General features: G+C 42.3%; 1 protein-coding gene across 2 annotated transcripts; it reads left to right on the forward strand.

Annotated features, from left to right (window-relative positions):
- The first annotated feature begins 62 nt into the window (after positions 1–62).
- On the forward strand, positions 63–27,177 carry gabrb2a (gamma-aminobutyric acid type A receptor subunit beta2a). 2 transcript variants are annotated; one of them, XM_026357659.1, is made up of 10 exons: positions 63–195; positions 312–412; positions 848–915; positions 10,241–10,461; positions 18,242–18,324; positions 20,727–20,864; positions 21,124–21,276; positions 23,173–23,417; positions 23,866–24,006; positions 25,105–27,177. In XM_026357659.1, exons 1-10 carry the CDS (start codon positions 122–124, stop codon positions 25,459–25,461), a joined length of 1,581 nt encoding a protein of 526 aa, XP_026213444.1. In that variant the 5' UTR covers positions 63–121; the 3' UTR covers positions 25,462–27,177. The 2 variants fall into 2 exon arrangements, with proteins under 2 accessions (XP_026213444.1, XP_026213445.1); XM_026357660.1 differs by lacking the exon at positions 23,866–24,006 and having other exon boundaries at positions 25,105–25,461.

The following is a 27,177-nucleotide window of genomic DNA, read 5'->3' on the forward strand; positions in this document are numbered from 1 at the left end:
CTCTTTGATCTTGGGCTGGCTGTACGCATGCGCCCCTCATTGGCTCCTCTGCACTGCCTGGAGTAAGTTGGATGTGCGCTCTCCTCACTCGCATCCCGAAACCACCTCAAAAACTGTTGCGATGGGGAGGATCAGGAAAAACCACTTTGGGATTTTGACTTTTTCCTTACTAGTGACTTTTGTCTGGGCTCAGAGGTAAATGTTTGCACCTTCTGGTCATCTGTCTCGCTTGTCATGTAGCCTCTGTTAACGCGCGCCTGGCGTGTGATATTAATAAGCTGTTTTGCATTACACCATCTTTTTCTTCACAGCGTCAAGGATATCAAAGATCCGAGCAATATGCCTCTGGTAAAAGAAACAGTGGACAGACTGATGAAAGGATACGACATTCGGTTGAGGCCAGATTTCGGAGGTAATGAGCAAACTGAAAACGGGGATGTCATGTTTTCGCTGCCTCCTTACGTGCAATGCATGTTTAATAAACTGACTAATCTGCTTGAATTTACTTAATCGTCCCTTCACAGCCAAATAGGCCTTTTCAATTAGGCTATGAGAGATGATGATGATGTGCATATTTCATTTGATGGGGAGATAAGATGGGCTTTTAACGTGATCGATTCCGCTCATCAATGTTTGATTAATCCACTAAAAAAATCTAATTAGCAGCATTGGAGCTCATCTGCGTGTTAAACATTAGGATTTTCTGCTTCTGGGGGTGATGATGCACAACTCTCCTGTAGGTGGAGGGGAGCAGAGAGGAACCTGTGCGCGCGTCACGAATTTGTTAAATGTCCATGATGAGAAAGTCGTTCATGTGTCTGCTGTTAACGCCTGCTTTCCTTCCCAGGTGCGCCGGTGGCCGTGGGGATGAACATAGACATAGCCAGCATAGACATGGTCTCTGAAGTCAATATGGTAGGTGCATCTTGATTATCACACCGCTTAATGCTGGCAGCTGTATCTCACCTGGCACGGTTGAAGTGGGCTACTTATCACGGGTCAGTGTGTGTGTGTGTGTGTGTGTGTGTGTGTGACAGAGAGAGAGAGAGAGAGCCGGGCTAACCTGAGCAAAGGTTTGAGACATCTTGTGAATGCGCTTTACTCGGGTAAAACAAAATGAAGGCTTCAGCTCCCGAGCACATCACCATCGCCATCCTGCCTCTCCTCTCCTCTCCTCTCCTCTCCTCTCCTCTCCTCTCTCCGCATTTGCAGCTCTGGTGTGTTGCTGCATTTGAATTCAAAACACACACTCACTGGCGCACTCGGACGCACAGCACCCGGCTGCGCGAGCGGAGAGCTGCATGCGCGCGTGCGTGTGTGTGTGCGTGCGTGTGTGTGTGTGTGTGTGTGCGCGTGTGCGTGTGTGTGTGTGTGTGAGCCTCGGTGGTGGTGTAATTTTGTTGACACGCACCCTCCCTCCTCTTCTTGCACTTACCTACTTAATGAATAAAAACACCCCGCTGACTTCCAAACCGGAATCTTGTGTATTTATTTATTTATTTTTAATTCGGCGTCCAATCACATCCTTGTGATATATGTAAACAATTAGTTCCTAATAAATGTCTGGTCAGTCAGCATTAAAAAAAAAAAAAAAAACTTCTTTAGTGGATGCACACAGATGAAGGACATGTGCGTCATGGAGAGTACAGGGGGAAAAGTTCAGCAGCCCATGCAAGAGCACCACCTATTGATCTGTGGGACTGGCAGGCATGAAACTGACGGCAGTGTTATCTGCTTCAGTGGTGTTTTGTGGCTGTGCTGCATTAAATATACTTCATTGAGCGTGTTTTGCTCATGGGATTTTTTTTGGGGGGGGGGGGGGTAAAAAACACATTAGGTGCAGTTTTAGCAGAGAATCTCAGAAAAGTGCAAAAGGATCATTTACAAAGCCCAACATAACAGAGATGTTATATAAGAGCACAAAAACAACTTTGCCACTAGGAATGGAATTAGATGGGTTTTCTATTATTAAATGAGCCAGTTTTAGTTTGATGTCTTGTTAATGTCGCCTGTCAGATTGTGATTTGGCCGCCCGTCAGATCTGTGTATCTGGTGGCCATTTGAATCTGCACTGAATGCGGTTTTTAGCAAATACAGCAGCAGATGTGATTTAGTTTTTGGCCACAGAAAAGCTCTGAATGGTCCGAATTTCTCTTTTGATGGAAATTATTTATTTTGGTGGAGGATGCAGCTAGAACGGAAGTGCCTTGGGGGTCCGGGGAGATTTGAAATAGAAACCCCTCACTCGCTTTCGTCTCTCTCTCTCTCTCCTTTTCTCTCTCTTCTTCCTCCATCCTTCCCTCCCACCACTTTGACTGGATCCCTGGCTGTGACTCTGGGCTCAGCAGCCATGTAATCCACCTCTGCCTTGCTCCAAAGGGTTATCTTACTTAAGAACTGGGCATCTATGCAGGCATTCATCTGGAAAAAAACACTGCTTCATACATCAGCCTGTGTGTGTGTGTGTGTGTGTGTGTAACAAAACACAAAACTGTGCACAAACATTGAATGGCGACTGACGTCATGCAAACCCCTGTGGCTATGAGAGAGCATTCATCTCCATCATTTCTCGAAAAAGCCCTCTGTGCCAGGTCGGTGCAGCCGTCTCACGACGTGCAAATTTAGGCATGAAGTTGTAAAAAACAAAAAAACATCCGAGACCTCAGTGGACTTGTGTTCCACATGTTGTTGTTACCTTGTGAAAAATTCCCCCGGCAACTTACGTAACAGGACAGAATCTCCTCCTTTTCCTCTTTTCCTTGTTCGTGTCCATCTCTCTTTGACACGACGGAGGATACGGCAGCTGACGAGATTGACCTCTGAGAGAAATCAATAATATCACTCTGTGCACCGTGATCACGAGGACGGGGTTGGTGGCCTGTGGTTGGTGCGTGGCTGCTTTGATCTTCCTCATCAGGGGCAGCTGCTTTTAAGATGAAAGTGCTGAGAGGGAAAACAACACGGAGAGAGTGAAAAGCAGGGTGGGAGAGAGGTCAAGGTTACCTCCATCAGTCTCCACCGCACCGAGGGCTTGAACAACACTCGGTTGCTCAAAATGTGAAACGGTCTCTGGTGATTCAGCGAGGCATACAAAACAATTTCAATTACTAAGAATTTAATAAAAAAGAGCACAGAAGATAAATGCTGAGTCACTCTCCCTGAAACCTTTCGGAGCTCTTGAAGATGAAAGGCTGGTCACAGAAAAAGAGAAGCAATCCTGAGCAGATCAAGGAGAGAAGTCACACCCAGAGCTTTTATTTTGTCGAGCTAATTTTTTGCGCTGGACTTAATCAGTGCAGAAATGGTAAAAACTAAATTCAGATTCACTCGAGCTGTTTTTAAAGACAGCTGAACCCTTTCTCTATGGTCCCACGAGCCGCCGCAGCATCCACTACAGTTACTCTCTAAGTGAATGCTGACTTTGACATCTACAGAATTCAGACTTGATGGAGGAATTGGCTGTGAGAAGTGAAATAATACGACTAGATTTGAAATAAGCGTTTTGTGTGCAGGCCTGCCATCGTGGCAGTGACAGGTTTGGGTTGAAGACAGCTGCTCACTCCTCTAATTAAAGATAAAAGTGCCCCTGGTGGAGAATGAACTCTGCATTTTGGTCGGGGCTGATTGAAGCCATTGTGACATTTTTTTTTCTATGCTGACATGAAGGGCATGTGGCATTGCAGCGGTTCTTGAGTATGGACTAGAATTTGTAGCTTTTCTCTGTATGTGATGTACACACGCATGACGTGGGCTCACATGTCTGCATGCCAAGGTGCAGTCATCTTTGTGCATTCTTACGTGATTCGCAAAGATAGCCCATCGAGGCTCAAAGGTCAGTCATGTTGTCAGGCAATGAAAATGTGCAGGTCAGTCAGCATCGTTGTTGCAGCCTCGGCTGCATGACATTACAAATGTGCTATTTTGAGAGGTCCTCCGAGTCCAAGGTGTGACCACACATCCTCGCTGGGTGGGCTGTGCTGACTCACAGAGGTTAGTGCAAAATATGGCACAGATATGATATCATGGTCGATACCCCCCCCCCCTCCTCCACACACACACACCTCCCACCCCCATCCTGATGCTGCAGCACTGTTTGCATCTGCCTGTCCGTCTGTTTGAGCGCTGGCATCCCGCTCCGTCACTCACCTCCCCGACTTAGCAGCTGAAATTGCATTTGCATAATGCTGTTTGCTTTTTGCTGAAACCACAGATCCGGGAACCGAACCTCAGTCGCGGTGCATTAAAAAGTGTTCTGCACACATCCAGCGCAGCTGATTAAATAAAAGTCGAGTCTGTTGTTTCAACCATGCATCAGTGCTGCATGATAACGTCTTCAGCGTTATGTTGAGTAAAGCTGTGCTGGAATAAGGAGACAGGTAAATGAGTATTTTCACTCTTGGTTTTTTCTTCATCCTGCTTGTTAATTACATGTAAAATACCTGAGGTTGGTGGTTGTTAAGAGGCACTGCCTGTACTATAATACTGCTCTCTGAATGTTAATTAGCTGGCTGTGAATTAAAAGATTTAAACAAACCAGCTGTGGTGGCTTCTGGGATGGAGGAATTAGTGGGGCGTGAGCGTTCCCTTTATTACGATCATTATCCTGACAAGCACTGGATTCTGTGCATGAGTTAGGGGATCCGGCCGTCAGATAACGGGAGCCGATGACCAGAGGTGACAGAGCGCAGGCCTCGACGTTAAACTGCACCCCCCCCCGCGAGAGAGCTGCTTCTCGTGTCTGTGAATTAGCAACCATTTTGATCTTGTTTGTCCAAACTGATCCCGTTCCATTTTATTTTCAGTTTGTGGGAAAATAAGCTTGTGTTATTTTTACTCAGTGTTGCCAAGACAACGCAGCTTCTTTCTTTTTTTTTTTTTTTTTTTGGTGAATCTAGGAAAGTCAAGGAAAAATAAATGAGGCCTCGTTTTCTAGGGAGTTTTCCAAGGTTTTTTTTTTTTTTTTTTACATTTGTTATCAAGGTGAAGTGTGTTCTGTCTTTTCTAGTTTTTATTTTCTGCTGATGTTGTGCATTTTTAATAAATGCTGATGATGCAACAAACATCCCAAGATGTTCTAGTTTCTCAAAATAGTCTTCAACCATCAATTATGTTTATTATTATTTGGTCATTTTAACTTCTACTCTATGAAATGTGTTTGCATAATAAACAGCAGTCAAGTATTATATTGCTGCTGATTGATTTTCAGCCAATAAATAAACTCACCAGTTGTTGCAGCTCTGATCTTAAATATTATCTACATATTTCATGTTGCAAAAAATATTAATTAAAACTTGAAAATTTTTATAGAAACACACTATAGTTACACTTTTTAAGATTTCGCCTCTGTGTTCGTGTGCTGCTTTGATTGTGCATGCTCGGTTTGCTCCGCAGAGCTTTCCAAAAAGCTTAAGACAAGAATGCAGGTTGTCCAGAACAATCTCATTAGTTATGCTGAGTGGACACACGGAGTAACAGATTAATATGGTCAGCAGCATAATTACAACACAAGAACAACACTTAATCCTGCAGCTTTCTTGCATGCACACTGGGTTCTCTGCATAATGTTTTGTGTGTGGCAGTGGGGTTCATTTGTAGATAAAACAGTGTCACTGGAAGAAAATGAGCTTTACAAAACATAATTACAGTATATTAGAAAGTAGAACTTGGTGGAGAAAGGTTTATAATAACTACAGGTTATTAGTATTCATGACTAAATGAGCCTAAAATATGCATATCATATAGTCAGTGGTATAGTATAGACAGTCATTTGTTAATTTTGTGTTACACATTTGTGAATCACATTCCTAAATGCATTACTTTTAATGCACTTCATCAAGCTCAATCATATTTATAATGAAAGAGTAATCCTGTTTGTACCTTGTTCGTGATGCCTTGCGAAGGAATGTCAACTTTAAATTAGTCATAATATTGTTTCATTATGGCTGCGATGGGAACAAAATAGCTGCATGTCTTTAAACAGGGAGTAAGTTAAGCCCGCTCTATTAAAAGCCTTTTTATGTGTTGATGGTTCCCTTAATGATTCTGTCAGGCACTTTGTCCACTGAAGCTAAGTAGCTGAAAAATGACCCATTGGAAATGGAGTAATAAAAGCACCCATGTTGTCACTTCCCTGGGGATGTGTATGTCCAGCAGCTCATTCAGAATACACTAACTCCCCTCTAGCATTTAATTTGAAGCCCGTTCTTAACCAGACACAGAATGAGCACAACAAAACTCAGCTTGACTAGTTAATGTGCTTTGGAGACAACAGCAGACTGGGACGTCTGCAGACGAGCTTGTTGAATTGTCTCCACTGTAGGACAGTAGACATGCGTCTTCCCTGTCTCTGCTCTTTCCGGTCATGTAAAGCTGTACAGAGGAGACAAAAGCGCACACACAGCGTGGTACCAACACCACTATGAAGTAAAGTTCCTGAAACTGTAGCCACTACGTTCCACAAAGTATCTTAGTCTCTGTCTTATGTATTTCTTAATAGAGAACAAATACATGCAGATATTTTGACAAGTTGTCTTTAGTAGCTGATGATGTCCTAAAGTTAATATTTGCTGTGCATATTGCATGCACACGAATAAAATGCATCTTTATTTTGTTTTATTAAACTAAGAAATATTATCCTGACATGAATAATGTTTGGAATCCCAGGTTAATCCCAGAGGTATTGGACAGCAGTGGATGTGTGGCGTTGCATGAAATACTACTGTTGGTCATTTTTTTAAAATTGTATTTACAAGGAATTCTCATACATTTTGGAAAAGTCATGAGGTGTCAAGCTGTAACACAATATGAGAGATGTTTTTAAGCTGCTAAAGGGGACTCCTAGGGTGACAAGCACAACGATGGGACCACTTTTTAAAGTCAGATACAGAAAATTCAAATGAGAGTGTTTATAATGGTGGATCTTTGTGTTTTCCAGACTGAGCAGCAAATCAAACTGGCGAGACAGTTTCACACTGGCAAAAAGTGAATGCATTAACGTCGGCTGTTTCTTCAAACGTGAATCTCCAAACGGCAGCGTGTGTCGTGTTAAGCTCGTCTATTGGCAGCTTCCTCCCATGTCGCTTGTGACAGCTGATGTAGTTGTAATGGTGGTCGTGTAACAGCCGTAGCTTGTCAGATTTCCCAGGCAAACACAAATGTACTCCTTGTCGTTCTGTCAGATTCTTAATGGAGGTTTGTTAGCCCAGAAACACTGTCTCTGTAGTGAGACTCTGTCACTGTGCAACCAGCCATGATGTTTCTTAAGCTAGCTGGGGCCTGTGTGTATCGTCACATTTACATTGCTGTCATACTCTGCTTTTTCTTTTTTTTTTTTTATATATATATCCCTCTTTTAAATGTTGGTGCTCTCCACAAGATGTCTCCCTCACTGATGCTCACCGAGCTGTCTGTGTGATGTTAATGTTGCTTCTGAGCATTGCTTGTGACAAGGAGAGTGAAGGTCGCTTTGGTAGGACACGCCGTCTCGCAGTTCTCTCCAGCTCACCTGCTTCTCCTTCTCCATCTTTGGTGTTTTGAGGAAAAGAGTTTCCTCAATTAACACAACATCACTTTTGATCCATGGGATGAAATGTTAAATCAAATAAGACTCTCCAACTTTTAATAGCAGCATAATACTTTAATCAGACATTTTCCTCCACATATTGAGAATAATGCTGCACAATATTGATGAGTTTTGCTTAATTTTATTACATAAATATTATGAACAGATTTTTTTTTTTACACTATAATTAATAATTTACACTACAATATTCTTATTTGAAATGATTTTAAAATAACATTTAGATGATTAGGAGCTCCCTTGTTTGTGAGAAATCCACATGATTTTTCTGCACCAGTAACAAAAACCAAATGTAGTCCCTGACGTACAGTAGACCATGTTGCAGATTTGTTTTGCTGTGAAAAATAACTTCAGTAATGTGGAAGAGAGGATAAAGCTGTAATTTGTGCTGCTCTCTAAGCTCAAGTGATGTCCGAGGGAAGGTAAACAGCACCATCTGCGAGGCCGTAATTACGCTGCCATTTCGCAGCACAGCCAGGAGGCAGCATGCAGGCCCAGGTGTTCTCTGTGCATCTCTATATTCTTTAACCCCGAATCTAAACAGCAACACACACACACACACACACACACACACACACACACACACACACAAATCCAAAATGAGAGCAGGAATCCAAGCTCAGCTAATTCAGCAAGAACAAACATCATCAGTGTTATTAGTAGCGGCTGTGGTTTGGACACTGCCCTCCTCTAAAAATCATCCCTATGCAAACACATTATTCCCACCTGCAGCTTCATTTTATTCCTGACGCCTGTGTTTCTTGTTCCTTTAATTTATGACTGTTCCACAACTTTAACCACATTTGTTATTGTAACTATGACAACAAAGTAATGGAGAAGTTGAAACTGAACAGTGATCTTTCCCTAAAAGTTGCTTCGTGCCATGACGACAAAGATTTGGTGCCTCTGCTGTTCTCTGGCTTCAGTTCGTGAAAGAGATTTTCTGGTTGCAGCTGTAATATGTCAATGTGGTTTTGAGGAGATTTGGACAGATTTTGGTTACAGCAGTGGGCAGTACTCATAATCATTTGTGTGCAGCCTTCTTGTTAACGTAATATACAAATAAAGAGCCACAGATGCAAATATTAAAAATCCAAAATGAGCGTGTGACGCACCAGACACACTCACGCTTGTATCCACCCAAATGTCAAAGGACGTTTCACTCCGCTTACATCAAAACAAGAGTAGAAAGCGAGAGCAGAAAGTAAAAACACAGACACGTTGTTGTGGAAGGTCTCTGACAGCTCACGGAGACATTTTAATAGCAGCGCTGCTCAGATTGTTCAGACAGGGCTCTAGTTCATGTCATTTGCTTAATTTTTCTCATTTAGTCAGAGAGATACCACCTTCTCCTCTCCCACTGTTCCACATTATTGTGCATCCGTGTTCCTTCATCAATATGGCGATGGGCCGCTCTGAAGGCAGGGATTGCAGTGTTGTTGCGGGAGATGCTGCCTGAGTGGGTGATGTACACTGAGGCTGCAGGCAGCCGCTAACGAACGCTTCTGAAGGTGATAGAGATGTCCGATCGACAGGCTGATAATGAGACAGAGAGGGAGGCGAGGGGAAGGGGAAGGTTCAGTGGGAACTCTTGTACGGCGGGATAAGAGTGCAGCCGTCCTCGCTTGACTTTCCTCTCCTGAAAAAATCAACATGGCAGCAGCTCATGTATTTTTAGATGCCCTTTTACGCAGTGTTTCGGTTGCTCACAGCGCATGCAATGAATGATAAGAGTTTAAGAGTGAAAGTGGCAAATTCTTTGCAGTGTCACACCAGTGTGTGATGATAAGAGGGTGGAAATAAAAAGGCTTGGAATCATAGAAACACAATGATAAGTAATGATGATGGCTGCTTGGAGTAAAAGCTCAAGGGCCTTGTTTCACAGACTGTATTTTTTCATTTGTTTTCTCGCTCATCGATTGCTCTGCAAAACGCTGCAGCCGAGCACATCACCAACTGCAGTGCTGTGTTTTACTGTTGCTGTGTGGGTGTTAAGTCTTTTTTTAAGAGCGAGAAGCAGAGAAACGAGACAGAGAGAGCGAGAGAGGACGGGGTACAGTTTACCGCTACATCTCGGAGCATGTGTAAAAACAAACTGTACAGTGTAAACGCCGTTTTTGTTTTTTTCCACCGAGGTTAAATCTGGAAATCTCTTTCCTATATCTCCGTAGTTCTGATTGTCTGATTACAAATCATTAGAAGCTAAATCAAGAGGAAAAGAGACAGCCGGGGAGCCCCAGCTGCAAAAGTCTGATGGCTCTTTGGATTAGAGGCAGTACTATCTCTGTAAACCAGAAGGCAGATATTTTTAGAGCAAGACAATAGTCAGCCAGCTGAGAAAGATTCCCTCTGGTTATGGTCCCAAAATTAAGAAAGGATAGTTGAATATTAACCCTGAACTCTTACCACGATAGCCCCTAGTACAGGCTGTGGCCTTTCAGACCACCAGTGACCTTTTGGCTGACCTTCTCATTATGCACAGCCTGTACAACGTGCTGGGACACATCGATGGAGTCTTCGTCATATGGAAGTGCAGAATAACTGAATGCTCTTGATGCTTGATAAATAAAACTGCTCCTGTTTGTAGAGTAATTGTTACCGTGGTGCATTATCGCCCTCTACTAGCTTCACTAACTGGATTTCCCCATCTCTGTCCTTCAGGACTACACCTTGACCATGTATTTCCAACAAGCATGGCGGGACAAGCGTCTGTCCTATTCTGAGATTGCCTATAACCTGACACTGGATAACCGAGTGGCCGATCAGCTGTGGGTCCCAGACACCTACTTCCTCAATGACAAAAAGTCCTTCGTTCATGGCGTCACAGTCAAGAACAGGATGATCCGTCTGCATCCGGATGGCACGGTGCTTTATGGACTCAGGTAAGTTTTTTTTACAGCTGCCTGTTTAGTGTGCCATCATCATATATTGATCATAATAAGCTCTGGAGGGATGATATTGTACCTGGTGCATCATGTCTGGACTAGCCTTAATGAACAACAGGTTTGAATTCAAAATATTACGTTAGTTCTTTATTTACTGTTCAACGTGAGTGTGTGAGAATATTTAAAGCACAATTCTGCTTTAATAGAGCTTTGGTCTCTTTTTCTTCTTTGGGTCACAAAAGCATTTAGCAACCGTACTTTCAATATCTAGATATTAACATACTTGTGCTACATACATGTGCACATAGTTTTTCTAGAAGATGGAGGGATGATTGTAGCCATTTTGGATGCGTGTAACAAATGAAGAGGTTTTGATCAGAGCTTCAAATACACAAAATTGGGGGAAAGGAGGACACTGTACTGCAAGGAAGATTTATATGTGTCCTTTTAATAGCAATTCCTGATGTACATAAAAGGCATTAAGACAATATATAAAAGAAATACAAGCCAAACATAACACATTTAAACAATTTTAATAGGGTAATAAATACAGAGGTTAAAATTAAGTATAACACCACAATCAAGTTACAGTTCAGTGCAAGAGATGAATTACAAAAGTACAAAAACAGAAACATTTGAAGCCTTTAAATAAGTTATGAAACAAAATGTTTTTCACATTGTATTTTCAAATGCTGCCGGGTTTGGGGCTGCAAAGCAGGACCCAAATTCAGAAAAGCTGGATGGTTCTCCAAATAAATAATTTGTACAAAGCCGTCCTGAAGATCTGAAGATTGCTGATCTGGTTTTGTTTTTGCTTTTAGAGGGTCATTTGTGCAGCATTTTGTAGTTGAAGTAAACACACGAGGCCTGTGACTGTGTCAGTTTTGTTTGGATGTAAAATGTTGGATAAACTGTTGTTGTAAAGTCGCCATGTACACAGGACTTTCAGCAGTGAAGGTACTGTAATATCGTGACCAGTACACAACTATGATAATACTATAGTTGTAATAGAGTGGAATTGTTACCAGATGTGTATATGAAGTATATTTCTTCATATTTTGGCCTCTCGCATCCCCTGCTGATCATCAGTGTCAATAATTAATTGGTCGTGATCAATAATGAAGCAGCGTGCTACAAACAGCCGTGCTGGGTCTGATTGTGCAGAGTGTTTCAGGCCGTCCGCAAGACGTTGCTTTGTGGTGTTGGACTGCGATGCCTCTGAGGAGACTGCCATGCATAATTGATGTCCTATTATCAATAATGTAGCAGTTCAATACAAACACTGAATCTATATTTGTACTGATGCTGCGAATTTGACTGCACAAGCTAGCACAGCCCGTCTATCACAGTGCTACTGCCTCCACCGATCTGTCACCTCCTCCTTGTGTCTGCTTGTGTGTTTGTGCGTGTGCGCAGAGGATCTCAGATTAGTGTCCACATTTAACAGATGAGATTATTGTTGCTAATTCAAGATATTGCAGCATTCAGTCATTCTCTCTCTAGACGGAGATGCCCTTCTTGCGCAAAGACAGCTTAAAAAATTTAAGTATCTGCACTGCACCAGATTATTCATCACTCCATTTTGTTTCAGCACTTGAGAATTGCAATTTATAACGCTCTGTCTGAATTATATAAGCCCAACACATATTTTTGCATAACAGCCAAAAAGGAATGGAGGCTAGGAGAGTGTGCGTGCAGCAGCGAGACATTGGATGTTACCTCAGATACGTTGTCCTTGTCAGTGCCGGTGCCTCCCGGCTTCTCCATTATTTGGTTCATGGGTTTGGTCCAGGTTTTATTTGATGCTAGCAAGTCCAGACACAAGCTGCTGTCAGAGTCAGCCCGGCCAGATGCCTGCGCGCTCTGAGCACACTGACACATACCTGTGGAGACGGGTCGGCTGGTTGCAACAGCAGGGCTGGTAGATGATGGCTAACTGAGAAGAGTCGTAGAGTATTCAGTGGAAAAGCAGGATGTATGTGAACGCACGTCCTGTCAGAGGGTCTGACACACATGACTGTGTCATTATCTGTTGGGCTATGAATTAATTTGAATCATTATCATCAGTGTAAAGGTCAGCAGTGGTAGAAAAAGTACTGCAACTCTAGAGAAGGCTGCCACAATACCACAATGTAATAATACTCCTGCAGTCAAAAGTAGCTCAAATATCAACAATAAAATATGTATTATTATTATTATTATTATTATTATTATTAGTAGTAGTAGTAGTAGTAGTAGTAGTAATAGTAATAGTATTAGTATTAGTATTATTACTGTTGTAGTCGGTTGAGGTGGAGCTTAATTTGACTATTTCTGTTTACATGTAATTGTAACTGTAGTAACTACTGCAGGTAAAAGTACTTTATTTTACCTCTAAAAAGTAGTTATGCCAGTAGCATAAAAAAAGCAATTAAGTATCTTAAAGTTGTATTTATGTACTTAGTTGCACCTGTACATTAGTTATCTCTGGACAATTGCATCTATTTAGAGTTAAAAAGTATTTACTCTTTGCTCATTTGAGATTTAGAATTAAAATATTGTGATTTAACATAAGATGACTAAAAAAGTACAATAAGTATTAAATGCAGTATTCATTGGCTCCTGTATGCTTGTCTAAATTATCCATTAAGAGTGTACAAGCAACTACTATTTTTTGAAATTACATAATTTTATTGCTTGTTACCTTTTCTTCAAACATCACAAACACAAAATATTTCTATAAAAAACTAGTAAATATGTTATTAAATGAATAAATATGTTATCTATAAGAAATTCTAAATGCTAAATTCTTGCATATTAACTGGAATAAGTAAACACCTTGAAGGTGAAGATGAGTTGGTGCTGGGGGAACACCAGCACATTAGTGTTGTTTAGTGTGCAGGAGGCATTAGATGTTTGTGTGCGTGGGATCCGTGTCTATGGGTGGGTGTATGAGCGGGCGAGTGTTATTTTTGGGGTTCGTGCAGAGGAGAAAGGGTTAGGGTGTTGTTTACTCCTTATTCCCTGGATATTTAGTGCATCCCAATCCTGCCAAATCCTGGGCTTCAATTACCAAGAGGAGCAGAAAATTACAACAGTGCTCCCGTCACTTTAGAGCTCGGTTTGACTCTCGGGGAGAGGCAGTCTGATCTAATTACCCAGCCCCTGAAAAGGCTCAGCCAATAACACGGATGCCGCCCAGGCTGCGAGAAAAGAGACACACATACACAAATGACAGGAAATAACACAAACTCCACTTAGCTTTTCATTTTATGCAGGAAGAGAGAAAGAAAGAGAGAGAGAGGGGAAGCAAAGACATTCAGTGCATGACTCCTGATGCATGTTTCTCACAGAGACGGACTGAGAAGAGAGAAAAAGACATGAAGGTCAGACTTCATTCAAAATGGAGAAATTATTAGGATTCTCCCTCCCCTCACTCTCGTCCCCCTCCCCTCTGCTGCCTCTCTCTCTCTCTCTGTGAATTTTGTAACTCCTTTTGTGAGAGGACACATCCTTGTGCTATGAAGACGGACTTCCTCCTTTGTCAGGCCGAGGAGTGTTGCACTCTGCGCCTCAATAGATGACATTGCATGGCCAGGAGGAGAAAGCCGCTGAGTGGAGGAAGAGAGGGATTTTAAATAAGCCATTCTTCCTGTCAATAAAATCAAAACAAGCTTAGCATCGCCTTGAAAGTTATTCACCGCTCTCTCGAACTACTGATCAGGCAGGATGTCTAGTCTGTATGTATGTATGCATTTGGATGGGGCTGTATTTTAAAATTAAGGGACCTCTCCTTTGATTTGACATGCTTTAACACACATAGGAGCCTCTTTGTTCAACCACTGCAGACATTTTCTTTTAAATTTGGCAACAGTGCCCGAGCAGGGGGAGACAGTCCTGCGTGCTTCATGTTTCCTCATCTCAACATGGGCTCTCAATCCAAAATGGAGGAAGCTTCTCCATCTTAGTTTAACTTCCAGAAAACATTATAATATCTAATACTATGCCCGGTTTGCAGCCTGCTTGCAAAGATCTTTCTCTCTCTCTCTGCACTGGGTCTCTGCTGCGTGACGCTCCCTCGAAATTAGATTCTGTCTGGGAATTTGTGGTGGTTGTGTTATGTCCGTAAACAAGGTCATTTGGAATAAAGGTGCACAGGCTGCCTTAGGGTGTTCCACACACACATACACACACACACACACACACACACACACACACATAGAGCCTGGACTGAACTGTGAGGGAACATGCACAAGAGAGAAAAAAAACAAACAGCCCTTTTTTAGAACTCCATGTCCTATTAGCTCAGACGCAGAGCAAATGTAGCGTGTTTGAATCCGCATGATCTGCTGAAGCTTGGCCTCTCCTCCGGCAGGTTGGGATAAGAGAGAGGGGCCGGTACTGATGTTGATGAAGAGCAAACAAGCCTGTGCTTCTTGATCACTGCTGTTGCTGCTGCTGCTGCTGCTGCTGCTGCAGAGGTCCACAGCAGACTCTCGCTGCAGTGATGATGACGATGAGGAAGAGGAGGAGAGGCAAAGATGGGGAGGGAATCCTGCAGAGAACTCCTCGCCCGTCTCGCCTCCTTACTCATTATCAACTGTTTATTAATTGTTAGCGCGGGTATCGGACATGCTAGCTGGGCCGGGGGATGCAGAAGCAGCTCTTGATCAGTGATGCAGAGTCTCAGGCAAAAAAAAGCTTTGAGACTTCTGCTGATGATGTAGGTGGGCTATAAATAGGCTGTTATTTTTACTCCTGCCATTTTGGCCTCATTTCCACTTTTCCCCTGTGCTTCTTTTGCCACAGCGATGATTTAATGGTGGTGATGGTGGTGATGGTGAGTGATGAGTGACAAGCAGGTGAACACAGCATCCCGGCAAATTGTGACCATAAAAGAGGTAAACTAGGACAGAAATAGGACTCCTGTGTTAATCCCCCAGTGCACCATGGCCCTGCTAACTAGCTCTTACATAAGAGCCCAGAGAGCAAGAAAAAGGAGGCAGAGAGAGACAGAGAGACTGAGTGTGTAAGAAAGAAAGACTCTACGTCTCGCAAAAATGAAATCCCAAACTCGCCTGGCTAGACCCAGGGGAGGTGGAAGAAGACTTATGCAGAAGGATTGTGAAATAAACTTTTGCTCTTAATTATTAAAGACAAAGCACTTTTCAAGATAAGTTTGTAGTTGAAGTTAAGAGAGGAAACATATTGTGATTTAGTTTTTACTGCTACAGTATCCTTACGCTCCGCAGCACAGCGGTTCATCTTTATTTGCTAAGCAGGAAAGAGTTTTTGAAAAAACAGGCTCAAAAGTGGCCACGTCGCAAGGTGTTTATACATCACAGGAAATCTAGGCCGGGCTCTTATGATGATATATCCCACCAAACGACATGACTTTGTCTTGTGCTTGAGATTTTGCTGCACATTTTTATACAAGGGCAGATATCTTTGTGAGGGTTAGGTCACTGTGTGCAATGCTGAAAATGAACAGTAAGCAGTATTTAACTAAAGATCACACATTACTTGGACTTGCTTTGTGAAATGACATTTTTATAATAATATAGAATGAATATAATATTCACTACTATTAACTGCTACTGGTTTTAACCGTCATGCATAAATGAATGAACCACAAAATAGTAGTAAGTGGTCTTGATAAATATGTTTTATCCACAGTCTACAATTATTATTCATGGTTTCATAAAGTTATCTCGTTTTCAGTCAGTGTGTGTGTGTGTGTGTGTGTGTGTGTGTTTGTGTATTGCTCTGTCTTACAAGTCTAGGATGCTAGCTTTAGTCCATTTCACATTTCCAGTTCGATTGTGTGTCCAGTCTCCCTCAGACAGCCTCAGGGGTCTGGCACGGCCGGGTGCCAGCCCGTCTCGGCTCTGGCCAACTTGTCGTGTGTGTAGTGGGTAATGCGTCGCTCTGAGTGAACCTGTCGGACGTGACTGGCTCACACTTGGCGAGTCTTTATTAAGGAACTATATGACCAGAGGTTGAACCCTTCTCTTGTGTTGTCTGTATACAGTATGTGATAAACGTAAAACTAGTGTGGTCTCTCTCATTTATAGTTAATATAGTACTAATTGTAGTTGATTCTGTTCACACAGTTACTTTATCATCAATAAAGGTATTTTTAACATTTTATTCTAGTTTTAGTGATTTCAAGATTTAAAGAGCTCTAACTTCCTGGTAACAAACAGCTAATGCTAACTTTGTAATTCAATTAGTTTGTTTATACATGACCTTTATGTATAGGGATTGTTCCAATGGTACTAATAATGAAGGCTGAAACAGAAATCTAACATTTAACAAACATTAAAATCTACGGTGCAAACAACCAATAAACTGGTCTAAAAGAAGTGGAAAGATTTGTTTTTTAAAAGTTTTGTAGGAGGACCAGGAGCTAGGGCCCAGTGCACGGATCAAACGTGATGGGTTACAACAGCAAAAAGGAGAACTGTTTTAGAAAAGCAGACAAGGTTTCATCTGAGACCCTCAAAACAGGAAATAACACTTTAGAAATCCAAAAGAGTAAATCTGCTGCACGATCAATTTATTTATCTGTGGTTTTTTTGTCACCACTGTGTGAAAAAAAGTTCCACTGGCATGACTTTTTCAGAAAGTACATAAACCTTTTTGTAAAGTGCTGATGAGTTCTTTCTGATGAGTTCCTCTGATATGACCTACACCTCATCCCTTGTAGAGAGAGACGGGTGACAGGACTCTGAAGTCCATCACCAGCTCCTTTGTTTTACCATTGTTAAATGTGAGATGGTTGAGCCCACATCAGTCCAGAAACTGAGGGGCCTCTGTGAAGTCTCAACCCTGAATACATCTTACAACTGTGTGAAGCACCTCTGCTACAGCTCACAGTTCAGAAACACAGTTCTGCAGGGGACCAACTGTGGGCGGGTGGTTAGGTAGTCCATGATCAACGAACTCAGGGTAGGGGTAACCTGCAGGTTTTTTAATTTGTCTCCAGGCAGTGCAGCCCGAATCGTGTTAAATGCACTGTAGAAATCAAAAAACATGATCCTCACTAAGCCCCCAGGCTTCTCCAGGTGGGTGTAGGTGTGATGGAGCAGATGTATGATGGAGGGGGTCAAGTGAGGGTTTGACCAGAGGTCGGAGGAACTCCAGGATCAGCCTCTCAAAAACCTTCATAATTTGTGAGGTCTGTAGTCATTGAGGACACTGGGACGTGACTTCTTAGTCACGGGGACTAAGCACAACTTTTTCCACCCAAGGGGAACTCTCTCCAGACACAGGCTAAAACTGAAAATATGCTGGAGAACGCTGCATAGCTGGGGAGCACAGGCTTTTAGCAGCCTTGGGCTGATTCCATCTGTCCCTGCCTCTGTGGGGTGAAGCCTGTTCAGCTCTCTCCTCACCTGATCTGTTGAGATGGACATCTTGTGGGTGCTGGCTGAGTGCCCTCGTGTGGGGTAGGGACTGAGGATCCTGTAGTAAAGCTGAAGTGCAGGTAGGTTCTGAGGCTCAACCTGGAATCTATTAAAAAAATGATTAAATTCGTTGGCCCGGTCTGCACCTCTGGTTCCGCCCCTTATTTTGAATTACTCTTGATATTAGCTGACATTTTCGATTTGAACCTGTTGTTTTACTCTTGCTTCATGTCAGGTGGTGTTAACTTGTACAGGTTTATCATCATCCTGATTCGACATGCGTGTCGTACTTTGCACCGAAGGTCAAATGAAATGAACTGCCTGTCGTGGCTGCCTCTGAAGGCTCTGTGATGATGAAGCCTTTGTTTTCTGACCCACTCTGTTTCTAGAATCACCACCACTGCAGCCTGCATGATGGACCTGCGCCGCTACCCTCTAGATGAACAAAACTGCACCCTGGAGATTGAAAGCTGTAAGTACCGTTGTCCCTGACAACCAGCTCTCGCACCCACACTTAGACGTGGAATTAAACAGATCCCACGTACACATGCAGCTCCAAAATCTGGTTTGAGAACAGTCTGTTAATGTAAGGTAGAAGGGAGGTTGATAAGGCGGCATGTAAAATGCTGAGAAAGGCTGATGAGATATCAAGAGATACACATCAAGAAGAAGAACATCACTAATAGCTCACTGACTGATAACATCCAGCCTAATTAATTCAACTGCTGTGGCTTCCCAAGGCGTGGAGCAGCCTGATTAAGTCCAGTGTTTCAGGGGTATGCTGATTGTGGATGTTACTGTATGTGCAGCTTTCTTCAGAAACGGCCTCCATGTTTGTGCAGCACAAAGAGCTCATATCACATAGAGTTTGTAACGGTACGAGTCAACGGGGGGAGCGTGGAGAAACATGAGAGAGAAAGACAAGGTCCTCTCCGTGCTTTGTCTGGGTCCCCGGAGAAAAGGATTATGGGCTGGGATGTGGTGTAGGGCTCAGTCTTTCTGGGTTTGATCACACTGTAGCCAGCAGCGCTCAGCAGCACAACAACAGTGTGGGTCAGAACTGGCTCTCGCTGCACCTCTCCCATTATGCTCGCCATCTTTTTCCTCATCTCTGCCTCTTTCCGTTTCTCATCTCCTTTCTTTGCACAGTCTCATCCTCTTCTTTTTTTCCCCTGCCAGCCTCTTTATCTCTCTCTCCATCACTCTTTTTTTCCTCGTGGTCCTCCACACACACACACACACACACACACACACACACACACACACACACACACACACACACACACAGCTCCAGTTTTGATCACCAGGCAATATCTACTCTCATGTGGATTAACTGGCAACAGTTTTAACATCGAAATCGCTTCATGCCAGAGCGTGCTATTTTATTCAGACTAATGAGCCCAGAGAACTCTAACACCCCTCGATAAACTTGATGCATTTTTAACAGACACAGGATCCCCTGATACATCAGCAGCTCACTGCTGTGGATCAGGCCAGTGGTCTTACATACTGGACTGCACTGTGCAATAATTGATTTCTACTCCTCTAACCTTAAAGATCTATTGCTCACATACACATGCACAGACACACACTCACATGTGTATGCATCTTTAGGAACTCTTAGAGAATTGTTTCTCTGCTCATCTCGGGAGACTCACAGCCCGGGATCAGTCTGGTGATGTTATACATTGACATCTTTCAGGAAACATGGAGGCGATGATCCAGAACTAATGGAGCGACAAACAGGCTGATCAGTTATGTTCAGGTCATGAAATGCTTCTTTAATGATACTTAATGATACCCAAACTACTCAACATCCTGGACTGTCATGACTGATCAAAACTGGACTCACAACAAAACAGCTGCACAGTCGACTTGGCTCTAATTGGGTTGGTGCAGGGAGGCACAAGGCTGGGATGTTCATATTGCAGACATGGAGGGACAGCCTATCTGCTGGTGTCCGAGTTCATCTCCGTAAACATTATGATCCACAGCTGCACGGGGCGTGTGATGTGTTCAAGTTTCCCATTGCTTTTCCATTTAGGACAAATCAAAATATCTGCTGTGCAAATGTCCTACTGTTGAAGTCAGCTGCCTGTCTAACCAGTAACAATGCAGCACGAGCACCATGACTAACTTCACCTTGAATGTCAGTGCCACAACCAAAATGAATTATGTGTTCTTTTTTAAAAATCAAAGCCTTTGAGTTTAATTATTCATCACATCTGAATAGGTCACTGCATCTATTTTGAGTGCTAGTCTGCTCCCTGTTTGCCTGCAACAATGTTCATGTCAGAGACAGACAGTCTGCAACACTGGAGTCCCCGAACGGTTTCCATCCATGTGCACCGAACACATCATGCTCCAAATCTCTGCTGCTGCTATGTGGCTTTTTAAATAGCACAAGTTTGTCCCAATATGCTGTAAACACATTTCACAAAGGAAACATGCCCCGGTTCTAAACATACAGAGCTGCAAGTGCAGAGTGTTTTGCTCCTAAATCATTTATTAGTTTGTTATATGAGTTGCTTGATTTTTCTCTACTACAAACAGTGTGCAGTTATGTAAAAACTGCTCAGCTGCACACTAAAGAGCCACAGAGAAGCTATACAGTACTATTTCAGGAGAACAAAGCAAGGACAGACAGCCCTAAAAGTAAACATCATTTAACATAGCAGAAATGTTTTTCTTTATGACATCTCATCATCAGACGTTAGGATCTGCTCCAGAAAATGGTTTGCAGTATTTGGAGTGAATCAGCTAAAATGCATTTATCGTTTAACTTTGCTGCACTACATTATGAAGTCCTGCAGAGCTTTAATGGACTATGATAATGTTTCTTTAAGTGTTCAGGCTTTGGTTTCTCTTCTGCAGATGGATACACCACAGACGATATTGAGTTTTACTGGCGAGGTGGAGATGGTGCAGTTTCCGGGGTTGACAGAATAGAGCTGCCTCAGTTCTCTATTGTCGATTACAAACTCATCTCCAAGAACGTGGTCTTCTCTACAGGTATACAATGCAACAGCCAACCTTTGTTGGTCCTTTGAATTTTTTAATTGTGGGTTTTCATGTGCACTGTAAGACCATTATTACAAATTAAAATATGGTTGCGTAGGATCATTTTTTAAGATTAAAATATAAACTTGACAGGAGCATTGGATATGGATATGGCAGGCTCTTCACTGTCAAGGAAAATAAAGCTTTTAGTGGGCGTCATTGAGGAAAATCTATTTCTATCCCACTTCCTCTGTCCCTGTGCTTCCTTCAGGTTCCTACCCCCGCCTGTCCCTCAGCTTCAAACTAAAGAGGAACATTGGTTACTTCATCCTGCAGACATACATGCCTTCCATCCTGATTACCATCCTCTCGTGGGTCTCCTTTTGGATCAACTACGACGCCTCGGCTGCCAGAGTGGCCCTGGGTAGGATTGCCTCACCGCTGCCGAAAAGTGACCCTGGGAAATAACCCAGAGCTAAATGAAGACCTATTTCACACACATCAATTCTTTTGCATACAGGCTTGATTTAAGTATTGTGTGTATGTGTGTCATGTGCCTGGTGTCAGTTTTGGCTGTTTACCGGATTTTCCCAGCATTTACTTGTTTTCTCATTAGCTCTGAGCATGTGAGTGAAAGCAGTGTGCGATAGGCTGCCTGGCTAAATGTCTGTTGTTCAGAGATGACTATATGCATGACTCATGCAGAGTGAGAAGCACTGCAGCTCGACCTTGAAGCGTGCTGTCTTTCTCTCTGCCTGTCTGTCTATCGGAGCCTCTCGCTGGTTGCAGATCATCAGCAGCTTATCGGCGCCAGATCACAGTTAAATTACAGCTGAATTAAGGATGCAAACTATGCATCTAATGCATTAGAGTTCATATTTTTGCACCAATGTCAAACTACTGCTGCCACAAAGAGATGCTGCGAAGCTCCCTTTAGTGTTTAAGTTGGGTATGACAGGGCAGAGCACCAGAGGAAATGGCTTTGAGCTTTATGTGTGTCCTTCTTGTCACACACCATTTGTTTTCTGAAGTGGGACACATGCGGGTCGGAGCCCTAGACGGTGCGTTCGGAGGGTAACGTGATTTAAAGATGTGCCCGCTCTCAGCTTCCTGAGAATGTGCAGCAGGCAAACGCAGCCAATGAGAGACGATGCTTGACAGTGACACTGCTGCCTGCCGAGTTATTTATAATACATGTGAATCTAACCAAATGCAGATTGTGCATGCAGATGACTAATGTATCAAACACACTGTGCGTATGTAAAAAAAAAAAAGAAAGACTAAAAGGTGAACTGTGCTGTGACTAATAGCAGATGTTTACAGTGGTAATGTTGTGCTTTTTGTTTAGCCTACAGTTTGTTTTGTGTCCATTTGGATACATGATTGGGCATAAGCCTTACTCATATGAGAAACACACACGCACACAGTCTTGGTCTCAGGACATTTTGAGAAACGTTTGCTATATTTAAATAGGCTACATACTGTATATTCTACACGATAAAAATGAACACATGCTCTCAAACACAGAACACATTGGGAGCATCTGTGCACACTTGTGAATTCTGCTTTTGTGTCACATGCACAAAAGTTATTACCACATAAATAAAATGCAGAACTTGCATTGTAGGATTTTAGGCAGATTTTCTTTATCCTGTCTGGAGCTGTTAGGAACTAAAGATTGGATAAAATTCCAGAGACACTCGAATAAAATGGTGGATGGTAAAAACTGTGCACTGTGAATCCAGACAGAGTCCACAGCTGTGCTAGAGGCTCTGTGAGGATGTGCAGCAGTGGTGCTTTGAGCTAAATGTTAACATCAGCATGATAATGTGCTCACAATGACAACACTAACATGCCGAATGAAACATGTTCATCAATTTAGTTTAGCATGTTAGCATGCCAGGTACAGTACATTAACTAATTACACGTTTGTGTAATTAGCATAAACGAACTACGGTAATTGCACTTAAGACAAAGCTCAGCTTAAGCTATAGGCATGTCATGTATTAGGCACATACTTACACACAATCAGTTAATTAAACCTGATTATTAATCAAATAAATAAAATGCAACATTTCATGGCGATCCAGCCAACAGTTACAGACATTTTAGTCAAAACCACAAATGTCAACCTTTTGGAGTTGTAGTAGTTGTAGTAATTCAGCTTGAAAAAAAAGGGCCCTCTCATATTCGTGCTGCTCGCATGGCTAGAATCTAATCTATTCAAACTGAGCACTTTAATTTTGAAATGTACAAATGGTAAAATTGTCTTACAGCAACTTCACTTTCTTTCTAAACGTGTGACTCCGCTGATCTCCAGGGATCACTACGGTGCTGACTATGACCACAATCAACACCCACTTGCGAGAGACGCTCCCTAAGATCCCCTACGTGAAGGCTATTGACATGTACCTGATGGGCTGCTTTGTGTTTGTCTTCCTGGCCCTGTTGGAGTACGCCTTTGTCAACTACATCTTCTTCGGCCAGGGGCCCCAGAGGCAGAAGAAGGCAGCCGAGAAAGCGGCTACGGCCAATAACGAGAAGCTGAGGCCTGACCCCAACAAGGTAGGTGTGCAGGGAAACTTTGTCTGGAGGTATCTGTGCTGTCGGTTAATGTGCGTGTTTCTTTCTGTGGCAGCAAATTACTTCTTCTCCTCTCAAGGTCAATGTGATGCTGTGATCTATGCTTGATGTCCTTTACCAGCACTTTTTACTCCTGCTCTAGCTCTGCGTTTCTCAATGGTTTAGCCTTGTATATCAACTTTATAACTCAGACAAGGATCTGAAAGTGTGAATGCAGAAGCAATGACTGGATTTTACTTTATCTCCATATTTCTGTGTCTCTGAAAGGACAAGGTACCGAGGAAAAATCACTGGCTGTGGTGCCAAAGCCTTCCCTTTAAACTTTATTCAGCTGCTAAAGACAGCAGGAAAAAATCAAACACCCTTTCCTTCTGAGTGTTGCAAGCTACGATTTCCCCCAAGTAACAGTGCTGATTTTGTATGCTTGCAGTGGCTGGTGGGAAATGTAGTTCAGAGAGATGATGCTCTGTATGCCAGAATGAAACAGAGGGAAATTGACGCATATGACTCGATGTGGGATCCCATCTTTGTGGACGATGCCGCATTAGGACTAGGCGAGCAAAGAAATAAGGTACTGGAGGTTTTGAAAGTCAAAACTAACTATGTCATCAATCTGAATCAATCCAGATCAGAGGAAAATGCTGTAGTCTTTGTGCATTTCTTTGATTTTTTATAGATTTTTAAGGCAACTTTGATCATCACTCCCACCATTGTGTTTTTCCCTCTCTTGGTTTGCTCTTCATGCATTTTCCTGACAAACATGGCTTAGCAGTTTGATTTCTGCAGACACGAGGTTAATCTTAACCTGGGCTGTACATCGAAATTGCAGAAAAATGACAAAAAAAATGAAAACATTTAAGTACAAATACTCTCAAAACTCAGTTGAAGCCAGTTGATGAATCTCGTAAGACTAAGTGAAAAAAATGGATCGTCAGATAACAGAGAGATCATTTGCAGTTTGATGAATGGTGCCAACTAAGTGGCTTCGCTTCAAAGTGAGTTACACTAAAAAAACAACAAAATAACACAAGCTCCATTTACATCAGGACAGGATTGGATTATAGGTACGTTTTTCCTCAGAAGTCAGGCTATGGATGAAGAAATGTTGATCCGAATTCAATTCCCACGTCTTTCCTGAACTGCCCTGAACCCTTTTTAGCCTCTCCTCCATCTTTGCAAAGTCCTTACTATTTCTCTCAACCTTCTCCTGTCACTTTTTTTTCCTTTGCTTTTCTCTTTTTTTATTCAGTTTGTCTTGTGACTCGACAGAATTTTAACCAAACTCTGGTTGAAATTCTGATGACAATGAAGATTTCTCCATGAGACTTAATTTGTGGAGCGCGCTGTGCTCTTCCAGGAATGTTATCTCATAGTCTTGTGGCCATATTGTTGCTCAGATATTGATTGACAGATAATCAGCTATTTATTCAGTTCTTATAAAGTGCTTAAAACTTTCTTCACTGTAAGTAACACAGTTTTTACTCATTTGCATTACCCATTCTAGCACCTCATCAGTATTTTTTTACACAGTAAATTACTTAATGATCATTGTAGCTCTACTTTGAATGATAGTTTTACTGATAGTCTTAGTTTGAATTTAAATACACTCTAAAATGTCCCTTCGGCAGTGACTTCTCATGGCTCCACATGTTTTTACACCCTCACACAGATGACCCCCGACGACAACATCCTGTTCAGCACCCTGGAGATGAAGAATGAGATGGGTGGTGCCGGGGATCTGTCGCGGGGCCTGGGAGCACCCGGAGACCCCCGCAACACCATGCTGGCCTATGATAGCTCAACACTACAGTACCGCAGAGCAGCCATGGCTCGCCAGAACTATGGCCACAGCGCCTTGGAGCGCCATGCCCAGAAGAAGTCGCGCCTACGGAGACGGGCCTCCCAGCTCAAGGTGAACATCCCAGACCTGTCCGACGTGAACTCTATCGACAAGTGGTCCAGGATGATCTTCCCCACCGTCTTCTCCTTCTTCAATGTGGTCTACTGGCTCTACTACGTCCATTAAACCCGGCAGCGTCTGGTGGCCAGCGTGTGGCAGGCATATATATAGAAGGGAGGGAGGGTGGAGAAGGGGGATATAGGGGAGATGAGAGAAACCAAGAAAGAGGAATGAGAGGGGATGTATGAGAGAGATTGAGACATGAACAGTGCACCAACTTTTTGAGCTGGTTCATTTTAGAGAATGTGGGAAGGATGCAAAGACTTGTGGATGGACTGCAGCAGCACCCAACACTTCAGTCAGCAGTGACTCTTTTAGGATTTGGGAAACACCTTACAAAGACTTATAAACACTCGAAGAAGAAGAAGAGCGAGTTTTAAAAAGACAGAAATGGTGCCTGTTCCAGAATTTCAATATATCACTAATATTTGTCATTCGTAGCTTAACTCTCTGTGGATCAAATATTTATGCTTGTGTTTGCATATACTTTAAGGATTTGTTTTGTTTAGTATCTATTTACTTCGTAGCCGAGCTGTCTGCATCCAGGAAAGCTTTATTAATGATTTAAAAAGAGTCATCCTTGATAGTCTATTTTCCTATAATTACTGTATATCAAAAACATCCTTTAAAAGCATGCTTCTGTTTGATTTCATTTGAATCTCAGCCATGTTGATGATGGAGTGCAAAGCATTTTAGTTTTACTAGTTGACGTTAGTATGTCAGTTACCATTTTGCAGCTTTGTCCAAGCTCGGCCCACCTGAGTGGATGGTTTGAGCATCTCTGGATGACAACTGTTGGACAGCAGGGGGCGCTCTTTTCTCTGGATATCCCTGTGGGGCTTTAATGGTGCCAATGCTGAACATAAAAAAAAAAAAAAATTACAAAAAACTTCCTCAGTTGTTGAAGGTCTCATATTATCCTGCGAAAGAGTGGGACTGTTGGACTCTGACGCTTTGGCCAAGTTTCTGTTTTACGCTTTTTGCTGTGCTGAGAATTAAATCCATTTCACGACATGTTATATTTTTTAGAGAGAACATGTGACTCCTCTGTACCTTCTGCCATCGTGTGTGGAGCTTCAGAGGGCGGAGAATGGCTTTAAAAGCTGGTGTGCGAACTTTGCTGATAGACAAGCTGAGTTTCATTGCAACCAGAGTTGCTGCATAAATATGGCAATCCACAATCTTCATTATCAGTAGAATTGAATGATAGAAGTATGACGCGTTCCATTGTGATTAGGTTTCTGTTTTAAAAAAAAACTGTAGATAAACATAAATCATGTTTAAAGAAAAAGAGATAAATCATTTTTATACATCTATACTCACATTATTGTGTAAATATTATGGATTTATTCTATTTAAATGGGTCTCTGTTGTTGTTTTTGCAGTTAAATTACAGATCAAATGATCCATTCAGTCAGAATAATAAAAGAGCAATTTAACTGAGGAAAAAAGAAAACACAAATTCACAACTTTGCTGACTCTGTACTTTTTGGACTTTTTCTCTCGCTTCTTCTTTTTAATGGACTCTAAAAGCATCTACTTGCTGAAGCTAAAGCACTTCCAGACACCAGTGACTTTTGGGTCAATGTTTTGTTCTCCAGAAACGACTTAACAAGGACCCCACTATCCAGGCATTGAAGTCAGGCATATTTTGTACAAAGTTTCTGTAAATTCCAATTGTAATATTTCATAATGACTGTAAATATCTTGTGTAATGATTGTCAGCAAATATGAAGATGTATCTAAATTCAAATTAAACTCAATTCAGTCTATCACTTCAAT

Source organism: Anabas testudineus, chromosome 10 (genome assembly GCF_900324465.2).
Source record: "Anabas testudineus chromosome 10, fAnaTes1.2, whole genome shotgun sequence".
Taxonomy (NCBI): domain Eukaryota; kingdom Metazoa; phylum Chordata; class Actinopteri; order Anabantiformes; family Anabantidae; genus Anabas; species Anabas testudineus.